Source organism: Hippocampus zosterae, chromosome 6 (assembly GCF_025434085.1).
Source record: "Hippocampus zosterae strain Florida chromosome 6, ASM2543408v3, whole genome shotgun sequence".
Taxonomy (NCBI): Eukaryota; Metazoa; Chordata; class Actinopteri; order Syngnathiformes; family Syngnathidae; genus Hippocampus; species Hippocampus zosterae.
The window spans coordinates 20,437,165-20,458,633 of NC_067456.1; the positions used below are offsets into that span (position 1 = coordinate 20,437,165).

At 41.2% G+C, this 21,469-nt stretch overlaps 1 protein-coding gene across 4 annotated transcripts in view; it reads left to right on the plus strand.

Annotated features, from left to right (window-relative positions):
* LOC127602212 (sarcoplasmic/endoplasmic reticulum calcium ATPase 2-like) overlaps positions 1-21,469 on the plus strand; it is a 43,352-nt gene that overhangs the window by 627 nt on the left and 21,256 nt on the right. The window contains exons 2-18 of one of the 4 annotated variants that reach the window (XR_007962720.1): positions 13-116; positions 209-389; positions 745-834; positions 1,001-1,066; positions 1,373-1,483; positions 3,198-3,282; positions 3,475-3,638; positions 3,723-3,818; positions 4,532-4,678; positions 7,519-7,668; positions 9,452-9,580; positions 10,242-10,331; positions 10,927-11,013; positions 11,216-11,287; positions 14,963-15,048; positions 15,115-15,358; positions 15,475-15,586. Coding sequence is in view for 3 of the 4 variants with exons in the window: in XM_052068210.1 (XP_051924170.1) it covers positions 13-116; positions 209-389; positions 745-834; positions 1,001-1,066; positions 1,373-1,483; positions 3,198-3,282; positions 3,475-3,638; positions 3,723-3,818; positions 4,532-4,678; positions 7,519-7,668; positions 9,452-9,580; positions 10,242-10,331; positions 10,927-11,013; positions 11,216-11,287; positions 14,963-15,048; positions 15,313-15,358; positions 15,475-15,657 (1,887 nt within the window). In the remaining variant the exon portion in view is untranslated. Of the gene's footprint in view, positions 1-12; positions 117-208; positions 390-744; positions 835-1,000; positions 1,067-1,372; positions 1,484-3,197; positions 3,283-3,474; positions 3,639-3,722; positions 3,819-4,531; positions 4,679-7,518; positions 7,669-9,451; positions 9,581-10,241; positions 10,332-10,926; positions 11,014-11,215; positions 11,288-14,962; positions 15,049-15,114; positions 15,359-15,474; positions 16,247-16,889; positions 17,430-18,404; positions 18,423-18,507; positions 18,591-21,469 lie in introns of those variants that run through there. The other 3 variants (XM_052068210.1, XM_052068208.1, XM_052068207.1) reach the window with 3 other exon arrangements.

Consider the following 21,469-nt stretch of genomic DNA (forward strand, 5'->3'; position numbering starts at 1 on the left):
TCTTGTTTTCAGCAAGCTATTGATATTCGCGAGGAAATGCCTGAACAAACTGCGAAGAGAATGTGTGCTCTTCTTGGAATGCTGAAATACAAACCACCTGGCAACCAGTCTGAGCTGTAGGTTGTTGTTTACGGTGAAATCAAACAACTGATATTGAAGCACTTTTGTGTCTGTGTGAGGAATTTTCTGACTCAGTGTTTCACCTCAGGAGCAGCTTCAGGCAAGGTCTTGTGGTTGGGAGCAAACCCGCTGTCCATCCCATCCTGCACTGGCTTCTGCAGAGGGTCCCAGAGCTAAAGAAACGAGCTTACTTGGCTCGTTTTCTTGTTAAAATTGATGTTCCTGCAGAGTTCCTGGCGGATGACGTCATCAATGACACATATCACCAGGTTTTCATACACTTAACTCACTTCAGAGTCGCCGAAGGTGTATTAGTACACTCGACTGACTTGTGAGCGGGCAGCATGGAATCGCTTCCCACTCAGTGATGATTTGGATGTGGGTGTGAATGGTTGTTTGGTTCTACATGTGTCCAGAGACTGACACCCTGTTCAGGGTGTAGTCTCCCTTCCGCCCAAAGTCAGGTGGGATAGGCTCTACTCCAGCAACATCTGCGATCTGTTTAGTATAAGCGATGTTGAAAATGAGTGGATGGATGGATAAAGCTCACTTCACTTATGTATGAGGTCAGTGATTCAATCAAGAACAAATGAGCTAATGCATACATTACATGTACCTTTCTAGTATGAAGAGCTGGTGGAAGGATTTAAGACCAATCATAAGGAATGTGAGCAGCTCAGGACATCTGGGTTTTCCACTTCAGAAATCAGAAGGGTAAATATATATATATATATTTTTTTTAATCAAGTTTAATCTGTGAATAGAATGTTTTTATAACCTTATTTTCAATATCAGCTATTTGTGAAATAAATCAGGTTTTAGCTTTATGAAAATAACACTATCTTCGTTGAAAAACATTATTTGTGTTGTTTTGCAACAGGACATTAGTGCAATGGAGGAGGAGAAAGGTCCACTGATTAAACGTGTGGAAAGGTTGAAGAAGAGGGTGAGTCAACTCCCTCCTCGTGGCGTTTTGTTCTTGTAATGCTCCAAGGGTTTTAGGATTCACAGAGGAATGAAAACACAACCCTTGTTGTATATTAGCAGCTTCTTTAGTCGACTTAAGGTGGATGTGACAGCTTGTTAAGTTGTTTTGACAAGCCAGCAAAGTAATGGGCTGTTGATCAGACACCCAAGTCGTTCCAAAAGGTGAAAACTGACTCCGTCTACGTTGCACGGTTATATATGGAAGGCGCGATCCTCCTCGGATTTCATGCACAATCATAACCGTGTGAACTTGTCCCTCCACTAGGTGGAGGCAGTGTCCAACCATCAACAGATGCTGGAGCAGGCCAGACAACTGAGAATTGAGAAGAAGAGAGAAGAGCATTTGGCACACCAGAAGCAAGAACAAAAGAACCAAGTAATACTTTCTCAATGCTGTTTTCATCATCGATTTGTCACCTTTAAATCATGCATCAATTAATGGAGTGATCTTCTGCATTTGCTTTATTTTTCGTGTAATTTGTACAAAATAAATGTAATTGCATCACAACAGCGAACACTCACGTCACACTTCATTTTTGTTGTAACAGAAAAACATATTTACAAAAAGAATGCTGTCAGAGAGGTCTTCATTTCCAAACAAAAACATACATGGAATGTTTATTGTATCGTGGTTGTAGGTTGCAGTGATGTACTACTGCACTACATCCTGAGAGAAGAGGTTGGTGATTACAATACGTTGCCCCTTATGTTGTTTGATACGAGTTGTCACAGTCCAATGAAACAGCATTTCAAGCTTTTTTCTTTTTGTCTTGAAACAAAATTATTCAATTATCATATGCTCCTCGATATTATGGTGAAATTTTGTAAGTGCGCAAACTCAAACACAATATAAAATGTAATGTTAAAGTTTCAGAAGTGTGTTCATGTTAAATCAAGTGTCAAAACTTTGGAAAGGCCGATTTTTAATTTTTTTTTAAGCTGTCACTGTGGTTAATAGCGGCACAGTGTCTTCTGGTTAGTACATCCACCTCACAGTGCAGAGGTGCAGGGTTTGATTTCAGCCTTCTTGCGTGTGCAGTTTGCATGTTCTCCCCATGCCTGCGTGGGTTTTCTCCCGATACTCCGGTTTCCTCCCTCATTCCAAAAACATGCAAGACTCTAAATTGTCCCACAGTTTGACTGTGAGCGCAGATGGTTGTTCGTCTATGTGTGCCCTGCAATTAGCTGGCAACCAGTTCGGGGTGTCAGCTGCCCGAAGACTGCTGTGATAGGCTCCAGCACGCCCCGCGACCCTTGTGAGGATAAACGGATTCGAAAATGGATAGATAGGTGTGGTACATTTTGTGGCCAATGGGTGGTCTGAAGGGTACATATAATCCTACAACTAGAATGTTTGTGAATAATGAGTCTAAAATGACTAAAGGAGACATAGAGAGGGCATCAAACATAGAGTTGACTATTATGCACAAGAGGTAAATTTTAAACAGTAGAGTTGGGCAGGCATGTTGTCAATATTTTTGATATAAAGTCTAGAGCAGCATGTAGCCTTACGTAAACTTTCCTAAAATGTTTTTTTTTCTTTTTCTTAGTATGGTTTCAAAACTGCTTCATTAAAATCATGTCACAGGCACTCACTTTAAAATAACATATTGACATGGAGGGATTGGTATCTTCCTATGAGTAGCATTGATTCAACAAGTAGCCCAAATGCCTGTACTGTATTCATATTAATGTCCTATATTCGAAGGCAAGGGGATGTACTGAAGCATAAGATCTAGCCTGGATGTACTGTACTGAAGCACAGGATACAAGCCAGTGAAACATATCGGAATTCTGTCCACAGCGTCAATTTGTTTGATTTTATAATCAAGCAGCCTTCGTTTTAACATAACCACTGTAAGATGCGACCCATGCTTATACTAATTGTGATTGTGACTCCTTTCACACTCATATCAAGAGGTGTGGCCAAAACCAATTTAAAGGGGTTTACTTCATTTGTTTGTGCTTGAACCTGGAGCACACATTATTTAAATCACACATGAAGGGTACTTTATAACAAACTTTGTAGAAGAGTTTGCTTGTGTAATTTCGTCATTCGCCGGTACTAATAATCAGCCACTTGTGTTTAGCTGTTTCAGGCAGAGCAGAGACTGCAGAGGTTGCAGCAACAGTTAAAAGACATGCGACAGGCCGCAGCTGATGCCAGTCCAGATAGTAAGTTTTGCTCTCTGCTTCATATATTTGCTATTAAGACGATCTGGTGTCGAAATGTCTTATGTTTCTTCTAATCATCTCAATATTTGTTGTGCGAGTGCGGTGCCAAAGGAGTCGCTACTTGTCAATTTTAGACATTTTCTTTTTGAAATGCAATCATTTTCCAAATGTATTCATCAATGTCTTCCCCAGACTTAATGAAAAGGCTCGAAGAGGAGATCAAGATCAACTCGTACATGGTCTCTGAGAAACTCCCCAAAGAGTTGGAGGTGCTCAGGGGTACGGTTCAGTACCTTCAGAAAGTGGCATCCGAGCCCGCCATGGGTCACGGTGATCTCCTCGAGCTGGGTCAAAAGGTCAAGCGCAGGATGCCATTGCGAAGTCTGTATTCTCTTACCTTTGCATAATTTATTTTTGAAGTTACTTTTTGTTTTTTGCAGATTAAAGAGGTTGACTGTCAGATAAATCAGCTAATTGAGAAGAAGATGATGAGAAGCGACCCTATAGATGACAAACTCACCCTGTACAGGCAGCAGGTGATTGGTTTGTGATTTGATTTGCTTTCTGGTATCTTTTGACTTTTTTGTATTATGATTGTACTGATTCTGGTTGGCTAGACTCTTAACTCATTCACTCCCAAAGACGTTTTTAAACGTCTTTTCAGAATTGGCTGTGTGTAACGCCAAATATGTGAATGCCAGTTTTGAAGCTGCAGTCTTCATGTTTTAGGGTTGTACATTCATTTAAACGTGCAGTTTAACTTCAGTGTAGCCCAAAACCTTCCAGGATCAGCCCCGTTCCTTTCTAGTTGGTCTTTGCCCATATAATGAATGCCAAGTACTGCATGTTTCCTTTCATTTAATATGCACAGTATGGAATAAGCATATGAGGTTTGTTTGGTTTTTACCCCTTGCATGTAGACTAACATTTGTGAGGTCCGATTTTTGTCACGCACTTGAACTACAGGACCTGGCTCACAACCTCTGTTGAAGGTTGCGATCTCAAGTTCCTCCACGCCAAGCATATCCAAAGGGCTTCAGTTTATGCACTGGGGCACAGTCATGAATGACTTGTTTAAAAGTGTGAAACCAATTTCTCCAAAGCATTTTAGCTTACATTAAAAAAAAATCTGGTTCAGAGAAAATCCCTGAACCATTTAACGATGACCAAATGTCATTTCTCTTGTTTTAAAGACTCCCTCAAAAGCTGCACACTTGCTTTGATGTCCATTGTTATCTGACTCTGGCAGGCCTCCATTATCATCCGTAAGAAGGAAGCAAAAGCCGAAGAGCTGCAGGAAGCGAGGGAGGAGTTAGCAGCTGCAGAGCGAGAGCTGAAACATAGGGCCAGCCAGGCACTGGCCTCCAACGGGGAAGAGATCGTCCGGGGTGACGAGGTACACTTCTGCATGTCTATCCAGCAGCCACAAATTAGTCCACTCATTTACTTAGAAATGTGAATAATAATTCTAATGTTGTGGGACTTTTTAATGGACAAACCTGAGAAGAGTTGCTTGCATAAGCAGTGGCCAAGATAAACTATTCTGATAACGTCACTCATTTTAATGTACTTGTGTATATTCGACCACAGAAAACACCAAATGCTATTTCTGGTCCAATCCAAACATGGATACCTCACTGTCTTAACGGTACTCATCCTACGTTCCCATAAAGATCTATTAATAGAATCTAACTGAGAAGACCCAGCACAAGAAACTTGGACTGACCAAAATGCCGAGAAGTCGCCTTTTCCCTAAATCTTTTATGCGACTCACTTAAATCAACTGAACACTTTAAATAGACTTGGAAGCCTATAAAATTTGTCCTCATTTAAGCGCACGACAAGTGACTTCCAAACACGCCGGGATGTCCTCTTGTTGAGTACTCCTGGATTATGGACAGGGAAACTAAAATCTGAGGACGGAATCTCTGTCTTTTGTCTATTCATTCTGTAAGCTTACTGAAAGGAAGGTACGGCATAATTTGACACAGCCACAATGTAAAGCCCAATTGTTCTCAGCATTTCGCCCATCCCCCCCACCCCTCCACACACACCACACCCACCCACCCATCTTGGTACCGTGGTTGGCAAGTGGACCCCAATCACAGCGGTACCTTGGTTAAGGGAACTGGCTTTTATTGAGCCCGAGATAACGGGGTTTTACTCCGTGACAGCTTTGACAGATCTATCAACTCTATTTTTAACGTTGTTTATTACCAGAGAGCTACCGACAGATGAAAACGGTGCTGCAGCCAAAATGTAGCGGACAATGTTACTGCCTGTTTGATGAGTCTAAAATTGCAACGACTATTTCCTGATCTTCTCTGTGTGCTGTAAGCAGGAGAGTAGTAAGGAGAAGAAAAGTGAAGGCTGTTCTCGGGGTCCGTGACAAACTGGGGCTCCAAGAAAATAGAATTTTCATTTTGTGACTGTGGGTCAATCACCCACAAATCCTTGCCTGCAGTACTGGCTGAGAAGATGCTGTCAGTACTCTTTGAATGTACACATTACACTCGTGTGATTCTTGACCTCTCCAACCTGCTACTGTGGCAGAAGAAGATCATTTTTATGTTATTATTTTCTGTGATTAAATGCGCTTCACAAACATTTAAACATAGCATCAGGCATCAGTTCACAGACACCTCACCTTGCCCTCAACTACGTATGCATTTTTGCATTTTCGGACACATTTTATCACTCATATTGGAACAAATCAGATGCTTTGAATTAGGAGGAAAACGGCTCCTGTCTTTTGCTTCTGACAATGTCACCGTAAATGACTCCCCGTAGATTTATCCTCTATTGGTCTCAGAAAGCAATGAGTTGAACAATCCAGTGGAGAAAATGTCTGTGTGACAAAAGGAACTACGTAATATTCTATTATTATTATCATTTATTTTACTCCCAGAGAGGAAAAATTCAGTTACGCATGCACAGCATCGGGGGAAAACATAAACATGCACTAATTGGCTAGTGTCCTCATTTTCAAGTATGCACGAGTCCTTTGTAACCTTCTTCCTTTTATGTCTAAAGTGTTGATAAGCAATCAGTTGTAGTAACAAAGAGGGCCCTTTCCCTTTGGTCCGCTGGACAGTTGTGCCCAGCGCTGCTTAGCAGCCTCCTCCATAGTTGGGCCCACCGGCCACAGTGGAGATGATCACTTTATCAGCGGTATTTTTCCATTCTGCTGGTTGCGTCAACACCTGCCACCCATCAACTGTAGCGAGGCGACTGCATCTGGTCAGCGCTGGATAGACGATAACCTGTCAAGTTTATCAACTGAGCACATCACACTGCTTAAATATAGTGGTGTAGCTATGAGGTGATCAGCATTTTGTGTTTGGAACATGTCCTGCTCTCTGTGTTGCTGCTTCGTGGCTCATATATGTACTTCTGTACGTTTGTATACCTTATTTTAGAGTGAGCATGTGTGTTATGGGTGAGCTGCTTGTTTGGTAACGGGATTCCTTTCGGGAACATACTGTTAAGAACAAACACTATGGAGTATGATTCTGCTCTGTTAAGTCCTCTGTCAGCCACGACTGCCCTTGATGTCCTAAAATACACACAGAATATACTCTTTGAACCGTCCCTCCACCCACTCTCTTACGTGAAGCTTCTCGGGTCCCCAAAGGACATGAAGCACATTCCGTGTTTTCTGGGACTGTTCTCCCGTGTCCTTGTTCATTTATAGCTGCTCTTCATTGTGGAGGAGCCTCACTGTGTCCCAGTAGGCAGACAGACCGACACTCAGGGTGGGGCCCAGATCCACATCCACTTGCAGGGGGGATTCTGCCAGATGGAGCTATTTGCTGGACGTAGCTTGGCTGAACAGATCGAGTGACCATGCCAGATCAGGGAACGAGCCCCGCCCCCGCGTCTGCTGTTTTTGAAAGCCTTTCTTCTCCTGACCTTTATCGAGGCACTGAAACACAAATGTTACGCGAGAAGTTGGCAAGATCCTTTAGAATTCTACGACGATTTTGTGTACCTGTAGTCAAGATTTGTGTGATCAAATCGGGCACGGGGATAATGGAGAAAAATACAACTTGAATGAAAATGAACTTTTGAATATATTTCAAAACTTTGTAACCAATTTTGAGACTTTCTTGAATAATTTCCAACAAAAAGATTGATTCACAGAAAAATATTTTGTTGATGTACAATGTATCAAACAAAATCAAAACACAGTGTGACCCCAACGTTGACCCGAAATTGTCTTTTGTTCTCACATAGCTGAAACGTTTGGTGGTGAAACTGCGAAGCAAGGGTACAGTATACAAGAAGAAACGTCAAGAAATCGCAGAGCTGAAGGCCGAGTATGGAGTTCTACAACGGACGGAGGAGATTCTCAAGCAAAGGCATGAGGCTGTCCAAGAGAAACTGGTAACTACAAATGATCTCTCGAGGAGAAGGAAAACCCAAGCGACATGTTTTCACGACTTCCATAATTTCTCGCATAGCATTGCACATGAACGTCAATCACTGTTGTCCTCTGACAGCCTATTTTGCTTCTAATTAGTAGCCAGTTTGGCACGCAGCCTAAGGGGAAAGGCATTGGGGAAAATGTGAATGGACCAGTGCAGGAACTGCTCTTTCCCTTGCCACAATAGCCCAATTGCCCATGAGCAAGGCATTCAACACCAAACTGTACCCCCTGTGCTTCACATTGGCTGCTCCGTTTGCATTTGATCTCCCCATTCACACTGGCCACGTTAACACGGGCGTGCTGGAAGCTTCCTGGAAATTGCTTCACACCTCTTTGTGGTCCTAGCGCCTGACTTGTTGATAGGCTGTCTGAAAGAAGCCATGCAGAGCGGCTATTTTTGACAGCTGCATCTGCTTCCCCTGCTCTTTCTGCATCTCTCAGGGGCAGTTGTTATGCAGACAGTTTTCATTCTCATCCTTTTGTATGTGACGAGTTCGTAGCTCTCCTACAAAAGGACACGTTTCTCTCCTTAAAGGCGACGTTGGGCCTGATTTGCTTCAGATTTGCATGTGCAAAAATGGGGGCATGCAAGCGGATGTGGACGCTGATCTACTAACTTTCCACTCCGTGTTTCTGGGTGCCTGTGTCATCTCAGCATATGACAATTGGTGTTCGCCTCTCCCGGCGTCGTTTTTAGAGAAGACTGTGCCGAGTTTTCGACGCAATGTTGCGCAACATAGGCACATACCAGCACATCCAATTGCCACCACGCATTCAGCGAGTTAAATCAAAAGAAAGCAGGCCTTTTATGTAGTCACTGCTTCCTGAAAATTATAGGACACATCGATTTAGTCATGTTTGTTTCCCTCTTCCACCAACGCTTCTTATTCCATCAGATCAAACTTCATTTTACTTTCAGTGCTGTCCCAAATTTTCCATGGTGACCAAAACCCTGTTTCAAATATGGGACATGAGCTGTCAGGATATTTTGTGTGCAAAAAAATGTTTGGAAAAATATTGTTTCCGTTTTTGTACAATTTGGTCTTAGTCACTCTTTTTGTGACGCATTAATCATGAGAACAGAGGTTTTACTCTTATTTAATTTCACATTTGATCAGCGGGCAGGTATTTCAGAGATCCATTTATTACCTCGGTTGACGTTGATGTTTTCATGCCTCCTGTACAATTACTTTTTAAACCCATGTTAAACTGTGCACATATCGACTAACATTTGCAAAATGCAGGAGATGACTAAAGGAAAAACAATGGAAAATGTGTAATTTCATTCATTAGAAAGCAGACCTCCACCAAGGCTTGGCCAATTTAAAATGTTGGTATATTTTAGCAGCGGTCGTGAAATGGGGTTCACATGATTTGCTTTTGCAGGCCACATACAATCTGTGATGTGGCAGGTCTTGAGTTTGACACTTGTGACCTTCAGGGGCATTTTTTTCACCCCCAACAAGGACCACGTCTGGGAAAAAATGACTTCTCCATTCATTTTATCGAGGTTGAATGTTATATTTAAATCCATGAGGTCTGTGCACTATCCATGTGTTTTTTCTGCTGCCCTCAACGCTTATTCTCAGGTAAAATTGATTCTGAATAATAATGGAATAAAGAAAAGCATGCCATTTCATAGTTAAGATACTTAGCACAATAGTAAATTCTGCAGTTTCTGCTTTTGCTCCCTTGTTTTGTTATTAACTTGGCACATTTCTCTCCCTTGTGTTTTTGAAGCAAACTGTGGAAGCTGAGAAGGGTATCTCTGGCTACAGCAATACTCAGGAGGAATTAGAGAGAGTGTCAGCCATCAAAAGCGAGCTAGATGAAAAGAAGGGCCGCACTCTCGATGACATGTCTGAAATGGTAACATTAGTCGATCATCGTCAGTTTTTATAATTCTAATGTATTGATGATGAAAGATGTTGATCTATGTTAATTAATACTACATAATACATCTGTGGAGTGTGTGTGTGTGTGTGTCTGCCTGCTGAAAATGTTGAGTTTATTGATGACGCATAGATCGCATGTCTTAATCAGTTGAATCAGGCCAAATCAGTGATCCATTTGTTGAAAGGTTGCCATTTTATTTTTGATTCATCATATTGTAATTGCATGTTCAGCGTAACAAGAGTCTCAAAAGCCAGGTGTGTCTCTTGATATTTAAATTAAGTTAGACAAATGATATTTCTAATATGGAAAAAAAAATCCACTCGTATATAAATGTAAAAGATAAAAGCTTCACGCATTTCTGGTGGAATGTTTCCTTTAAGTTTACTACCACATTTTTCTATGATATTCATGTTTGCATTGTGCATACATGTAAATATAGCATTTACAAAAATTACTCTTTGCTTTTGACCACGGTTTGACTGTAATTGTAAATAATATCCATCCATTATCCAAACCGCTATCCTTATCGGGGTCGTGGCCATGCTGGAGCCTATCAGCTATTTATTTACTATCTATAAAATGTATTAAAAGAGGAGGGGAAACAATTGTCATTGTGACTGTCTGTTTTCATAAGGTGAAGCAGTTGAATTCAGTGATAGTGGAGAAGAAGTCAGCTCTTGCTCCCATTATCAAAGAGCTGAGGTCACTGAGGCAGCAGTGTCAGGTGAGCATAACCGTTTATAATGTAACTGTATGATATAATTCTTCATTTGTGTTTTGATTGAGACCTTTTCAAAACAAAAAAAAAACACGATTGTAGAATCTCTTTAAAAATGAAAAATATTGCATGCAACTTGACTTATAGGTACCGTAAATTAGGTACAATACAGCATAAATGCATTCAAAATTTGAAATCAAATAACTGATATTATTAATGTACAACTGATTTCTGTTGGACTTGTGTATCGTCTATTATCACGACAGAGTATTTTAACAATCATTTACATGCTCCAGAAATAAAATGCTTGATGGGAATGCCCCCCACATTGCTGCGCTAAAGGCGGAGGATTAAATTTTCCTACATGTGTTCCATCTTCCTCTTCAGTGGCTAAGGTTCACCCATGAAACGCTGCAACCGATGGCCAAAAATAGACTTTGTAAGAGGCCTTTGTTGGTTAAATTGCTCAAAGTGACTCTGTGTTTTGAGTGTTGCTATTACTGCACGGTGTTGAAATTGGTGTCTCGCTATGAGTTGGTACAGAAAAGCGATCTTTCTTTTGTGGGTGCAATATTGACCACCTCCTCCAATATCATACCAGGTGTTAAATCAGGAGTATGAAGAAAAGAAATCCCAGTACGAAAGTTGCGCTGCTGGTCTGGAGAGCAACAGATCTAGATTGGAACAGGTATAGTTTCTGTTCTACTATACGTAAAAGAAGAGGCATTTTAGTTTTTTCTTTGTTCAGACATCACACTCGTGTTTCTTTGCTGGATGTGATATACTACAAAATAGTTTGTAATTGTTTAATCAATATTTTACTTTCTATTTAAGTGAAATTCCCGATTTGTCTTACAGAGTATTGCAAATAATGTTTCGGTTCTTCACAGGAGGTGAAAGCATTGAGAGAGGAGACGGCACAGGAGGAAAACAGATATCATTCCATCAACTGCAAGTCTGAGGCAAGAATAAGGAGCAGGCAGCCACATAAGGCTGAAACCGAGTCAAATAGCAAATGTACACATGAACAACTCTTGCCGCAGGACATTTGATGCCTTTTTCTACGACGTCTGCCCCTCTTAGTGACCCCACTTGGCAAAGGCATAGCGAAGTGGTTCACAGTAAACCGGCTGTTATCAGCAAATTATGATTTTTTTGCATTAAACTGCTCCACTCCATAGTTGCCAAAAGAACTAAATAACCAAACTGTCAAGCAGCGGTTGACTTAAAACATTATGACGGAAAAGCATAAGCAGGCATACGGTGCATAATTAAATGTCCGATGGCAATAATGAACACAAAACTTCAGGATAACATTGTTCTTCATTTTTCGTGTTATTTTTAAAAGTCCAAATCATCTAATTTCAGCATCTCAGCTGTCTATACTGTTCAATTTCATCAGACCCCTGTGAATGACAAATTATAATTGTGTTTTCGGCAAAAGAGGACATTCATGGACATCGGCTCGGGTTTAGGAAAACTGAGCCACATTTTTGGCTTATTTTCTGACCTGTTTTGAATCAAACACTAATCTAGTCATTCCTGCACTTATGAGTGCCGCTCAAGTATTTGGAAGTCCTCTCAAGCCTGCCAAAACCATAAAACACGAGTAGGATTAATCATTCCCAAATATAAAGTTTAGAATAAATATACGTCAAAAATGCGAATCATAGTAGTAGTACATAGTCTGTCCAAAAAAATGTGTTCTGAGCTTTAATGTAAACGCGTGTTTTTATCCGTCCATCCTTTTTCCATACCACATTACCTTTTCAGGGTAGCAGCTGAGTTGAAGCTTATCCTAACGCACGGGTGTCAAACTCATTTTTGTCGCGGGCCACCTTGTAGAGACTGTTTCCCATGGAGGGCTGTTATGACTGCGAAACCATATAAAAAAAGTCAAGAATAACAGTTTATTCAATTATTGTTGAAGTTACCGTAATGATGGGTTTGGTAACGCTTACAATATCTCATTTATTACACATGAAAATTTGAGATTTTGATACAGATTTTAGCAAGCATTATGGAAGTTGACATGTTTGATGTGCTTTTGCGGGCCACATAAAATGATGTGATGGGCCAGATCTTGCCCCCGGGCCTTAATTTTGACACCAATGTTGTAGCGGACTACTGGGGAAGGGCAGACTACGCCCTGGATTGGTCACTAGTTAGTCACAGGGCACATAGGGACAGACACGTGGTCATTGAGTGGGAACCCACTGCCTGCACCAAATTCAGGCCAATGCACCACTACACCATCATCGATGTGCTCATATCCCTCATTGTGAATATTTAATGTGTTGAAATATAATAAGAACAAGAAAATGTGAACATCAAAAAGTCCATTTAGTTACTATGCATTTTAAAACATATGTACTCACAACTTTGATTCCTTTTTATAGATAGGTCATATGAACAAAGCACTTGTGTTCTTTATATTGTAGCATGAAAAAAAATTGTGTAAAACTGCACAGGTGTCAAATCCAGGTCCAGAAAGAAAAAAACCTTGCCACAATTTGGCTATAGCCAGAGGTGCTTCTGCTAAATCAGCAGTTGGATGTCGTTTACTTGCCATTTGCGTGGAGGTACCTGTGGCTCGAGACAAACTGTGGCATGATTTTTACTTTCTGGACTTGAATTTGACACCTCTGCAAAGCCGTAAACCCAAATTTTGAGCAGATTCCGAGGAGTGGGTTTGCTGTTGGTATCAAAGCAAACATACTGTAGGTAACAATACAGTACTGCTGTATTATCCATAGCTTCAGTGATAATTCACAGTCTTGTTTCCCCACAAATGGAAAAAAAAGTCAGCAGTACTAGCCTCACGCATTATAGTTTTTACCTTTGAACATAGGGTGCAGGGAAAAGGTCATTTTCCCTACATTATTGTTTAAGATTATCAAACAAATGCAAATATCAGAAAAGGATAACCCAGGTAAAAGTACACAGCTGTTTTTAAATTGTGATTTTTTTAAAGGAAAAATAATTCAAAGCTACCTGGCCCTGTGTGAAAAAAGCACCCCCCCCCCCCCCGTTAAATTGTGAATTACTGCGATGAATCAAAATTTCAAGAAAGTTCAGTTCAGTTCTTGCCACGCCCAGGCCAGATTTCCACTAGACCTGTTTAATCAAGAAGTAACATGAAGAGAACCTGCCTGACAAAATGAAGTTGACCAAAACATCACAACAAGCTTCAACGAAAGTGCCAAGATTCAAAGAAATTCCAGAACAGAGAAACGAGAAATTGCCATTGATCTCTATCAATCTGGAAAGGGTTAAAAAGCGATTCCTAAAGCTTTGGGAAGTGGTTATCCACTCATTGAATTTGTTACAGCTGCCACTGTTGTGAAAGCGCTATATAAATCAGCATGTATTGTATTGTATTGTATTGTATTGTATTGTATTGTATTGTATTGTATTGTATTGAGTGGGTACTCTCACGAGTGGCTGACTTACAGAAATTTCTCCACTAGCACCGCACCGGCTCATCCAACAATGAAAGTCAGGACAACATCTAAAAACAACTCAGCACTAAAACTGCAACAAAAAAAAGAGTTCTGCCAAAAATCCATAAAGACTTGAAAAAAAGTCAGTCCATACTTCAAAATCCTCCCGTCCTCCCGTTTTGCTGATTGAAAGCAATTCTGCAAGGAAGAGTGGACCAATAATTTCTCCACTGAAATATTAAGGGCCAAAAGACAACTACTCCTGTCTGACAGAGGGGTCCAGGTCCAGGTCCAGAAAGTCAACCTTGCCACACTTTATATTTATCCACAGATGCTTTTACCCAAGAGATTGTTTACCTGCCAGTTGCCCAGATGCACCTGTGGCTAAAGACAAACTGGCAGGGCTTACTCTTTGGGTGTGAATTTGACACCTTGATCAGACAAGAGGATTTGCATTTTGAAATGAAAGTCTTTCGAAATGAAAGACTCTTTGCTGGTTGTGATTTCAATTGTTGCTGCAGAGAGTGGCCCAACCACTGTAATAGGCTGAGGGGGCAAGTGCTTTTTCCACACAAGGCTGGATAGGGCTTTTGTCCAATAATATCTGTAGGTGGTTTTCGGTCAATAATTGGCCGAATCACTTCACATTACTGTATCTCTTCATCGCAGGTATCAAACTCCGGTCCTCGAGGGCCACTATTCTGCGTCTAAAACATGCATGTTTTAGATGTTTCCCCCCAGCCACACACCAGATTCAAATGATCAGGAGCATCATCAAACTCTTACATAGCTTGCTGATGAGCTGATCAGTTGAATAAGGTGTGTTGAAGGATGGAAATTGGTTAGTTTCATCTAAATTTGTCAAAATTGATTACATTATCAACATGCAACAATTTTAATCAACTTAAATTGCTCTTTTGGGAAAATGTATGCACTTTTTTTAGCTTTTGCAAACTAGTTTGCTGATTATTTTTTTTGCAAGTATACTAAACATGACCAGACGGCTGTGCAACATTTATGACGCCTTTGAGGCTTGCTCAGAAAACTATGTTGTAACATGTTAAAAATGTATCCCATTGTTTTAATGGCTGTGTGAGGGTGTCAGAGGGGACAGATTCATGAAGTGTGTGCCTACTCATCCCTTCAACTACGTCCCGCCTGTAAACATGAGCCTCCCATCTCTGACTTGCACAGGTCATTGAGATGCAAATACAGCGGGCGGCTGAGGAGATGAAGGCCTACGTGTCCTCTGATGTCCAGGAGAGGAAAAAAGCCATCAGGTAAGCCCATTGAGTCAGGCCAACCAGCTGCTTGCAAGATGAATAACCTTTTATACCCTCTGGAAGCCCCTCTTACATCACAGTCAGTTGAGCTGCTACCTCCATCGTTATTTCGTTCCACATAAAGAGGCATCAGAAATGTCTTGCCACACATGATGGAACCAAAATATGGATTAAGGATATATGAGAAACCGTACTGAAAACAGTGGGTGAGTTCTCTTGAATTTGTTATGGCCTGTATGTGAAATGTGCCCTTGTTTGTAGGGAAGTGTACATGAAGAACATTGCAGAGCAGGAGCTACTTGGCAAGGTGAGCCATTTACTCGGGTACCAATTTCTTGGTAAAATGATGTTCTATTGATACATGAGGTGAGATGTTTGAAAAGATGAATATGCCATTTTATTCTTTTTCCACATCGACTACAGAAGTTACGTGAGAAACAGAAGCTGGTGAGGGAGAGCCACAGTGCTAACATGGAACAGATGAAGATGTGGCAAGACTTGGAGCAGCTGATGGAATGCAAGAGACAGTGCTTCATAAGAGTGCAGAATGAGGCATCTGTCGGTCAGGTCATCCAAGAAGGAGGAGAGGATAGGTTGGTGCTGTGAGGGCTAACATGATTTCGGTGCATGGAGACTTACTTATTTTTCAACCCCATTGTGCCATTATTTATTTTAATTGCTTTATGAAAATGCATTATGAGTTTTCTTACATGAGGAGCACAGCGATCCGTTTTATGACATCATTTTGAGGTTTTCAGTGTTTAAACTCTGTGTGACCCACCAGACTTTTTGACACATGCTTATCCTTTAATGTACTTTCGATCCAAGTGTCCAGCGATAACAGCACACAAAGTGGAGTACCGGTGGCCATGGTCAACTATTTTTAGCAAGAATAACCTGACCTTGGACTGTGTTTCTCACCAATTTTGGAGATAACTGTTGTCTGTGTATCCAATTCACGTGTTATTCTTGTTTGTTGAACTAATGTTTTTCAAGATATAGAGATTGTATGTTACACTATGTCGTTTTTTTTTTTTACTGAATGTTTTGGCAAGGTCATGTTTATTCCCCCCATTTTATACATTTTAATAAATATTACACACAATGTCCAAGAATAATATATCAATGATATATTTGAACTTTTGTAATGAGCAACTGGAATAATGGTTTTGCAGTTAAAATGATCAAAACCCAATGTATTGTTTTCATTTATCCATCCAGGCTATCCCAGCTGACATTGGACAAGGGCTGATATACACCTTAGACTCATCATTAGTCGTAGCTCATAGAGAGAAACACCCATCCACACTGAAATCTACACCTATCATCTATCATTTTAAAGTACTTGCTGGACAACGTTCAGGTCCTCGTTTTTCTTATGCTTCATGTTCCACGTAATGTCTTGAGTGAGGTTTCACGGTATCTTTTTCTAATCTGCTGATGACAGTCAGCGTATCGGGCTCTTGTGCCAAACGGACTGCGTGCATGGTGATCTCCAACTGTGGAGTATCATGTTATTTTTAAAGCATCTTCGTCTAAGGGCCTTATTAAGCTGCGATAACAGGTGATGCACGTCATCCCTGTCAAGTTACATACAATGGAAGCCCCTGAAAAGCATGGCTGGGGCAAAGGGTCACCTAACTCAATGTTCGCCATTAACATGCATGGTTCTGTTTACAGACGGAATGTATTTGTGTAGAAAGTGATGTCTTCTTCAGAAACACATTATGAATGGGTTCAAAATAGTTTATTGTTACTTCCGGACTTTTGTGTTTCCCTGTTTTGAGGTCAGGTGACTCTGTCCGTCCAATCAGACGAGTCCACATGCCGAACCGCGGAGCAACACTTTCATAAAGGCAGGCTGTCGGCGACGCAATGGCTCACTCGCTGGAAGCTGCGCTGAGCTGAGGCGGCACGCTGCCCGAAACACACCGGAGCAGTCTGGGCGAATGCAGTGCCACACACAGGACACTGTAATAGACAGCCTCCCCCTTTTTTGGACATAATTGGACGCTCAGACTAATCTTCATCACACCGGGGCAACGAGAATTTGGCTCACCGTAACAATTTTGAGACTCGTGCAAAGGGAAAGGGGGCGAATACGATCGTCACGCTGTCGGTTGCTCCTGCTACCCGCACGCTCTCAGTTGATTAACTAGTTATTCCTTTTACCGCCCCAATTGGTTCTAATAGAGGCTCCGGGCCGACTTAAGAGTGGAGTGAAGTGTGAAGCTGTACGCGAAGGAACCACCAGTCCGCCATGGAGAACGCACACACGAAGAGCGTGGAGGAAGTTTACAGTTATTTCTGCGTCAACGAGAGCACGGGACTCTCTCTGGACGAGGTGAAGCGACAGCGGGAGAAATGGGGCCTGAACGGTACGCCACTCGAAACTTGTAATGTCACTCTGGTGCCGTGAATGAATGAGTCACCTTAACAGAGAACCGGGCTGGAATTGTGGGCAAAAAGTCAACCTCAACTGGCCGGGTTGCCCAATAGACGTAATCACAGGTGACCTGAGGGCTTCCGCTTCTGACTTAGTATAGAAATGATCGCATTGTGACTTTTGGCCACTGCCTCCCGGATCAAATGCCCTTTATTCTGCAAGATTTCTGTTGGCTTTGTCACGGCCACGTGGATAATATTCTCATACTGTCTATAAATTGTGTTCCAGCGGAAAGTTGGTCTTTAGTCCACGTGCCCAAAACGTGTTTTACAGTGTATGTACACCGGTCACTGCATCATACCACCTGAATCGGTCACATCCAGTTCAATTTTTAATAAATACTGTATTAACATCGAGCTCGTATTTATAGACATAGAAGGACGGTCCTGAAAACCTCTACTCACCCCACTTACCCATTTTTAATATATTTATTAAAAAAATGGGTAAGTGGGTAAATATACATATATTTATATACTTTGTGTCTTCTACTTTCTCCCTTTCATAATTTTGCTGCTGTACATTTGCAATTTCTCCATTGTGAGACAAAGGGTTTCTTCTTTATATTTAATACCTGGTATAAAATCATCTACGCCCCTGCTTGGAGTGAATTTTAAAAAGTTGTCTACTATTTCAATTCCATCCTGCTCACACTAGTCAGGCGAGTGTACCTGCGACTCCCACACATAGTCAGGTAATTAGTCATTTAAAATAATAGTTTAGACAGCTCACCGTCAGTTATCACTGCTCTTTGCCAGAATGTCCTCAGCTGTTCTTCAAGTTCTTTTTTTTTAAAAGGAAGTGAATACAACATGTTCACCTGGCTGAATATTTGACGTTTTTCTCTTTATTTTTGTGTGTGTGTGTGTCTGTCCTACTACATCATTGGTCTGCGCTCCCTGACAAATAGAATTACCAGCAGAAGAAGGTAATTTCATTGATATTCTACTCTTGTGTCATATTACAAAGAGCTCTCTTTGAATGATTATTTAATTACGCTCTCTTCCCCGTAGGGAAATCTTTATGGGAGCTTGTCCTTGAACAGTTTGAAGACCTACTCGTGCGAATTCTTCTGCTGGCTGCCTGCATTTCTTTTGTAAGTATGCCTGTTCTTTTCTTCGTCTCATTGGGGTTTGAGTCCGTTCATGACCTTCTGATGTTTATCACCCTAAACCTTGTCTTGTTGTTCACGCATTTGTAGTCTTAAGCACTTACAGGAGCCAGCCTTGCATCCTGAAAATAGCCTCCTCTTTCTATGTTTGATTGAAACCGTGTCCATGTCCAAGTGAAAACTGCAGATCGTATTAGCGCTGAGCCCTGTGTGATGAATAGCCGCGATATGGTGTAGGCAGCATACTGTGTTGACATGTGAACCTCTTCAGTTTGTTTAACTCGTCTTAAGTTACATGCACATGTCGGTGAGTTAAAGACCTTGAAGGCTTGGCAATCCTTCTGAGGAATAGTGACAACAGCAGCTGAGTTGTATCTGAGTTTACGAGGCGAGAGAAAACATCCGTCTCAAAATGCAAGCATACAAATATTCTTAATAAATAAATGTATAAAAGTGAGATCATGGCAGGCTTATTGCCCCCTTCTCGGTCGAAATGAATATTCTTCAGCTAACATTTTGCTTGTATGCTTTGTGGAAACAGTTTTGGGAAAGCCCATTTCTATTGTAGCATGACTGTGCTATGACTATATGTGACCAGCATCATTTGGCTCTATTAATGTATAAATAACAATGTATTCTAAACGTGCAGCTTACTGCTTGCCTACTGGAGTGACATTTCTAAAGTAAGGTGTATATCATTACTGTATATCTCTGTTGTTGTTTTTACACAAACATAGTACAAAAACTATTATGTATAAAATTAGTACATTGTTTATATTTTGTAAACGATGCTCTATGCAAGTGTAGAACAGTGTATAACTGGCTAGCATATCCGCCTCACAGTACAGAGGTCCAAGGTTCGAATCTGGCCTTACTGTGTAGAGTTTGCATGTTCTCCATGTGCCTGCATGGGTTTTCTCTGAGTTGTCCGGTTTCCTCCCACATTCCAAAAACATGTATGAGAGGTTATTTGAGCACTCTAAATTGTCCCAAAGTGTGATTGTGACTGTTTTTCTATGTACCATGCCTATGGTCCGAAGACAGCTGGGAAAGGCTCCAGCACACCTGCGACCATTGTGAGGATACGCGGTTCAGATAATGTATGGATGCTTTTGGCAAAATATTGTACACTGTTTTAGATGGTGCCACATTTGCAAGGACGTCAAATGTTCATTTTTTTTGCCTTTTTTTGTTTTTGGCTGTTCCCTTCTGTTTCGCTGTTACAGGGAAGTTGAAAATGTATAGAAATAACGAGACAACATGCACGTTATTGCAATCTGTTCAGTGGCTGACAAAAGATTTGACCTCTACCAAATAACATTTCTTAAAGTCATTGTATCTTCCCATGTACAAAACTAGTTTTGCAACTCTGAGGCTCCAGCACACCTGCGACCATTGTGAGGATACGCGGTTCAGATAATGTATGGATGCTTTTGGCAAAATATTGTACACTGTTTTAGATGGTGCCACATTTGCAAGGACGTCAAATGTTCATTTTTTTTGCCTTTTTTTGTTATTGGCTGTTCCCTTCTGTTTCGCTGTTACAGGGAAGTTGAAAATGTATAGAAATAACGAGACAACATGCACGTTATTGCAATCTGTTCAGTGGCTGACAAAAGATTTGACCTCTACCAAATAACATTTCTTAAAGTCATTGTATCTTCCCATGTACAAAACTAGTTTTGCAACTCTGAGACCATGGCTGTGGCTGTTTGGCTGGTTAGTGTGGCAGCAGCTGTTCCTCAAAGTCCTTGATTGTCACCTCTACGGTAGAAAATAAGTGATGCTTCTGTAAAGTGTCTTAAACACTAAAGGAGGACAAACGGTAATATACAGTGGAACCATGCTAAGGCGAAGCTGTACTGAACCAGCTCTAAGCTATCATTAAATGTAGTCGCGTAACACCAGAATAAATAATTCATATTCTATTTTTCACTTTCTGAAAGTCTCGCTCGAGCAGTGTTCGTTGCAGAGGAGCCTAAACAACTATAAACAGCACATCAATAAATATCTAGAGAGAAAACGGACTAAAAAAAAAAATCACAGGAGTTGCTTGGGTCACGACCAATCACACTCACCTGTTTTTTGCGTTTGGTTATTGTGTGATTATTGATTAAATAGCGAATTTATTTTGCTGTGTGTAGAAATTACACGTTAGTGTAATTTTTTTTGCCAGTTTTTAATGTAAATTTACTCATTAAAACGACTCCCGCTCCGCGATTGGCAACCGCGCTGAGTGTCGCAGTTTGGGAGAGAATTTCTCACGTGACTTATGCTAGCTTGCATTCTTGTCAACCTAGCTGCCACAGTAATTATTCTTACTACAGTATGTTAGATGTGGCCGGTTTGGTCAGGCTGTATAGTCTGTGGGTCGTGAGCGGAGCCTCAGAAAGCTATTCCATACTGCAGTTAAAGGGCCTGTGCGGTAGACGGGAACACGTGGAGTCCTTACTAAAACCCTCTTTTTGGTCATGGTATTCACTAGGCGGCGTTACTCAAGTCAATAACTTCTGTGGTGTAGGTGGAGCCAGGGGCTCTGGTGTGTGCCACTGACCTTCGACAGTGGGCATGACAATGGTTGCTCCAGTTCCAAATAGTACCTGCGGATCAGTCAATGTGGTGATTGTGCAACTCAAACCAGGGTATCCCTAAAATTATCGGTGTGAGTGGGGAGGATATTACATAAAATTCAGCTATTTCTTGGTGGTTATTGGAGAGAACCTGATTAAAGGGTGTGGTACGGGGTGTGACCTCTTTGAGGAGACTACCAATTATTGCTAGCACCTTATGGTGAGGACAGCAGAGTCAGTGAGAGGTTATTTTTAACGTAGTCAATGTCTATGATATTTTCATCATCCCCTGAG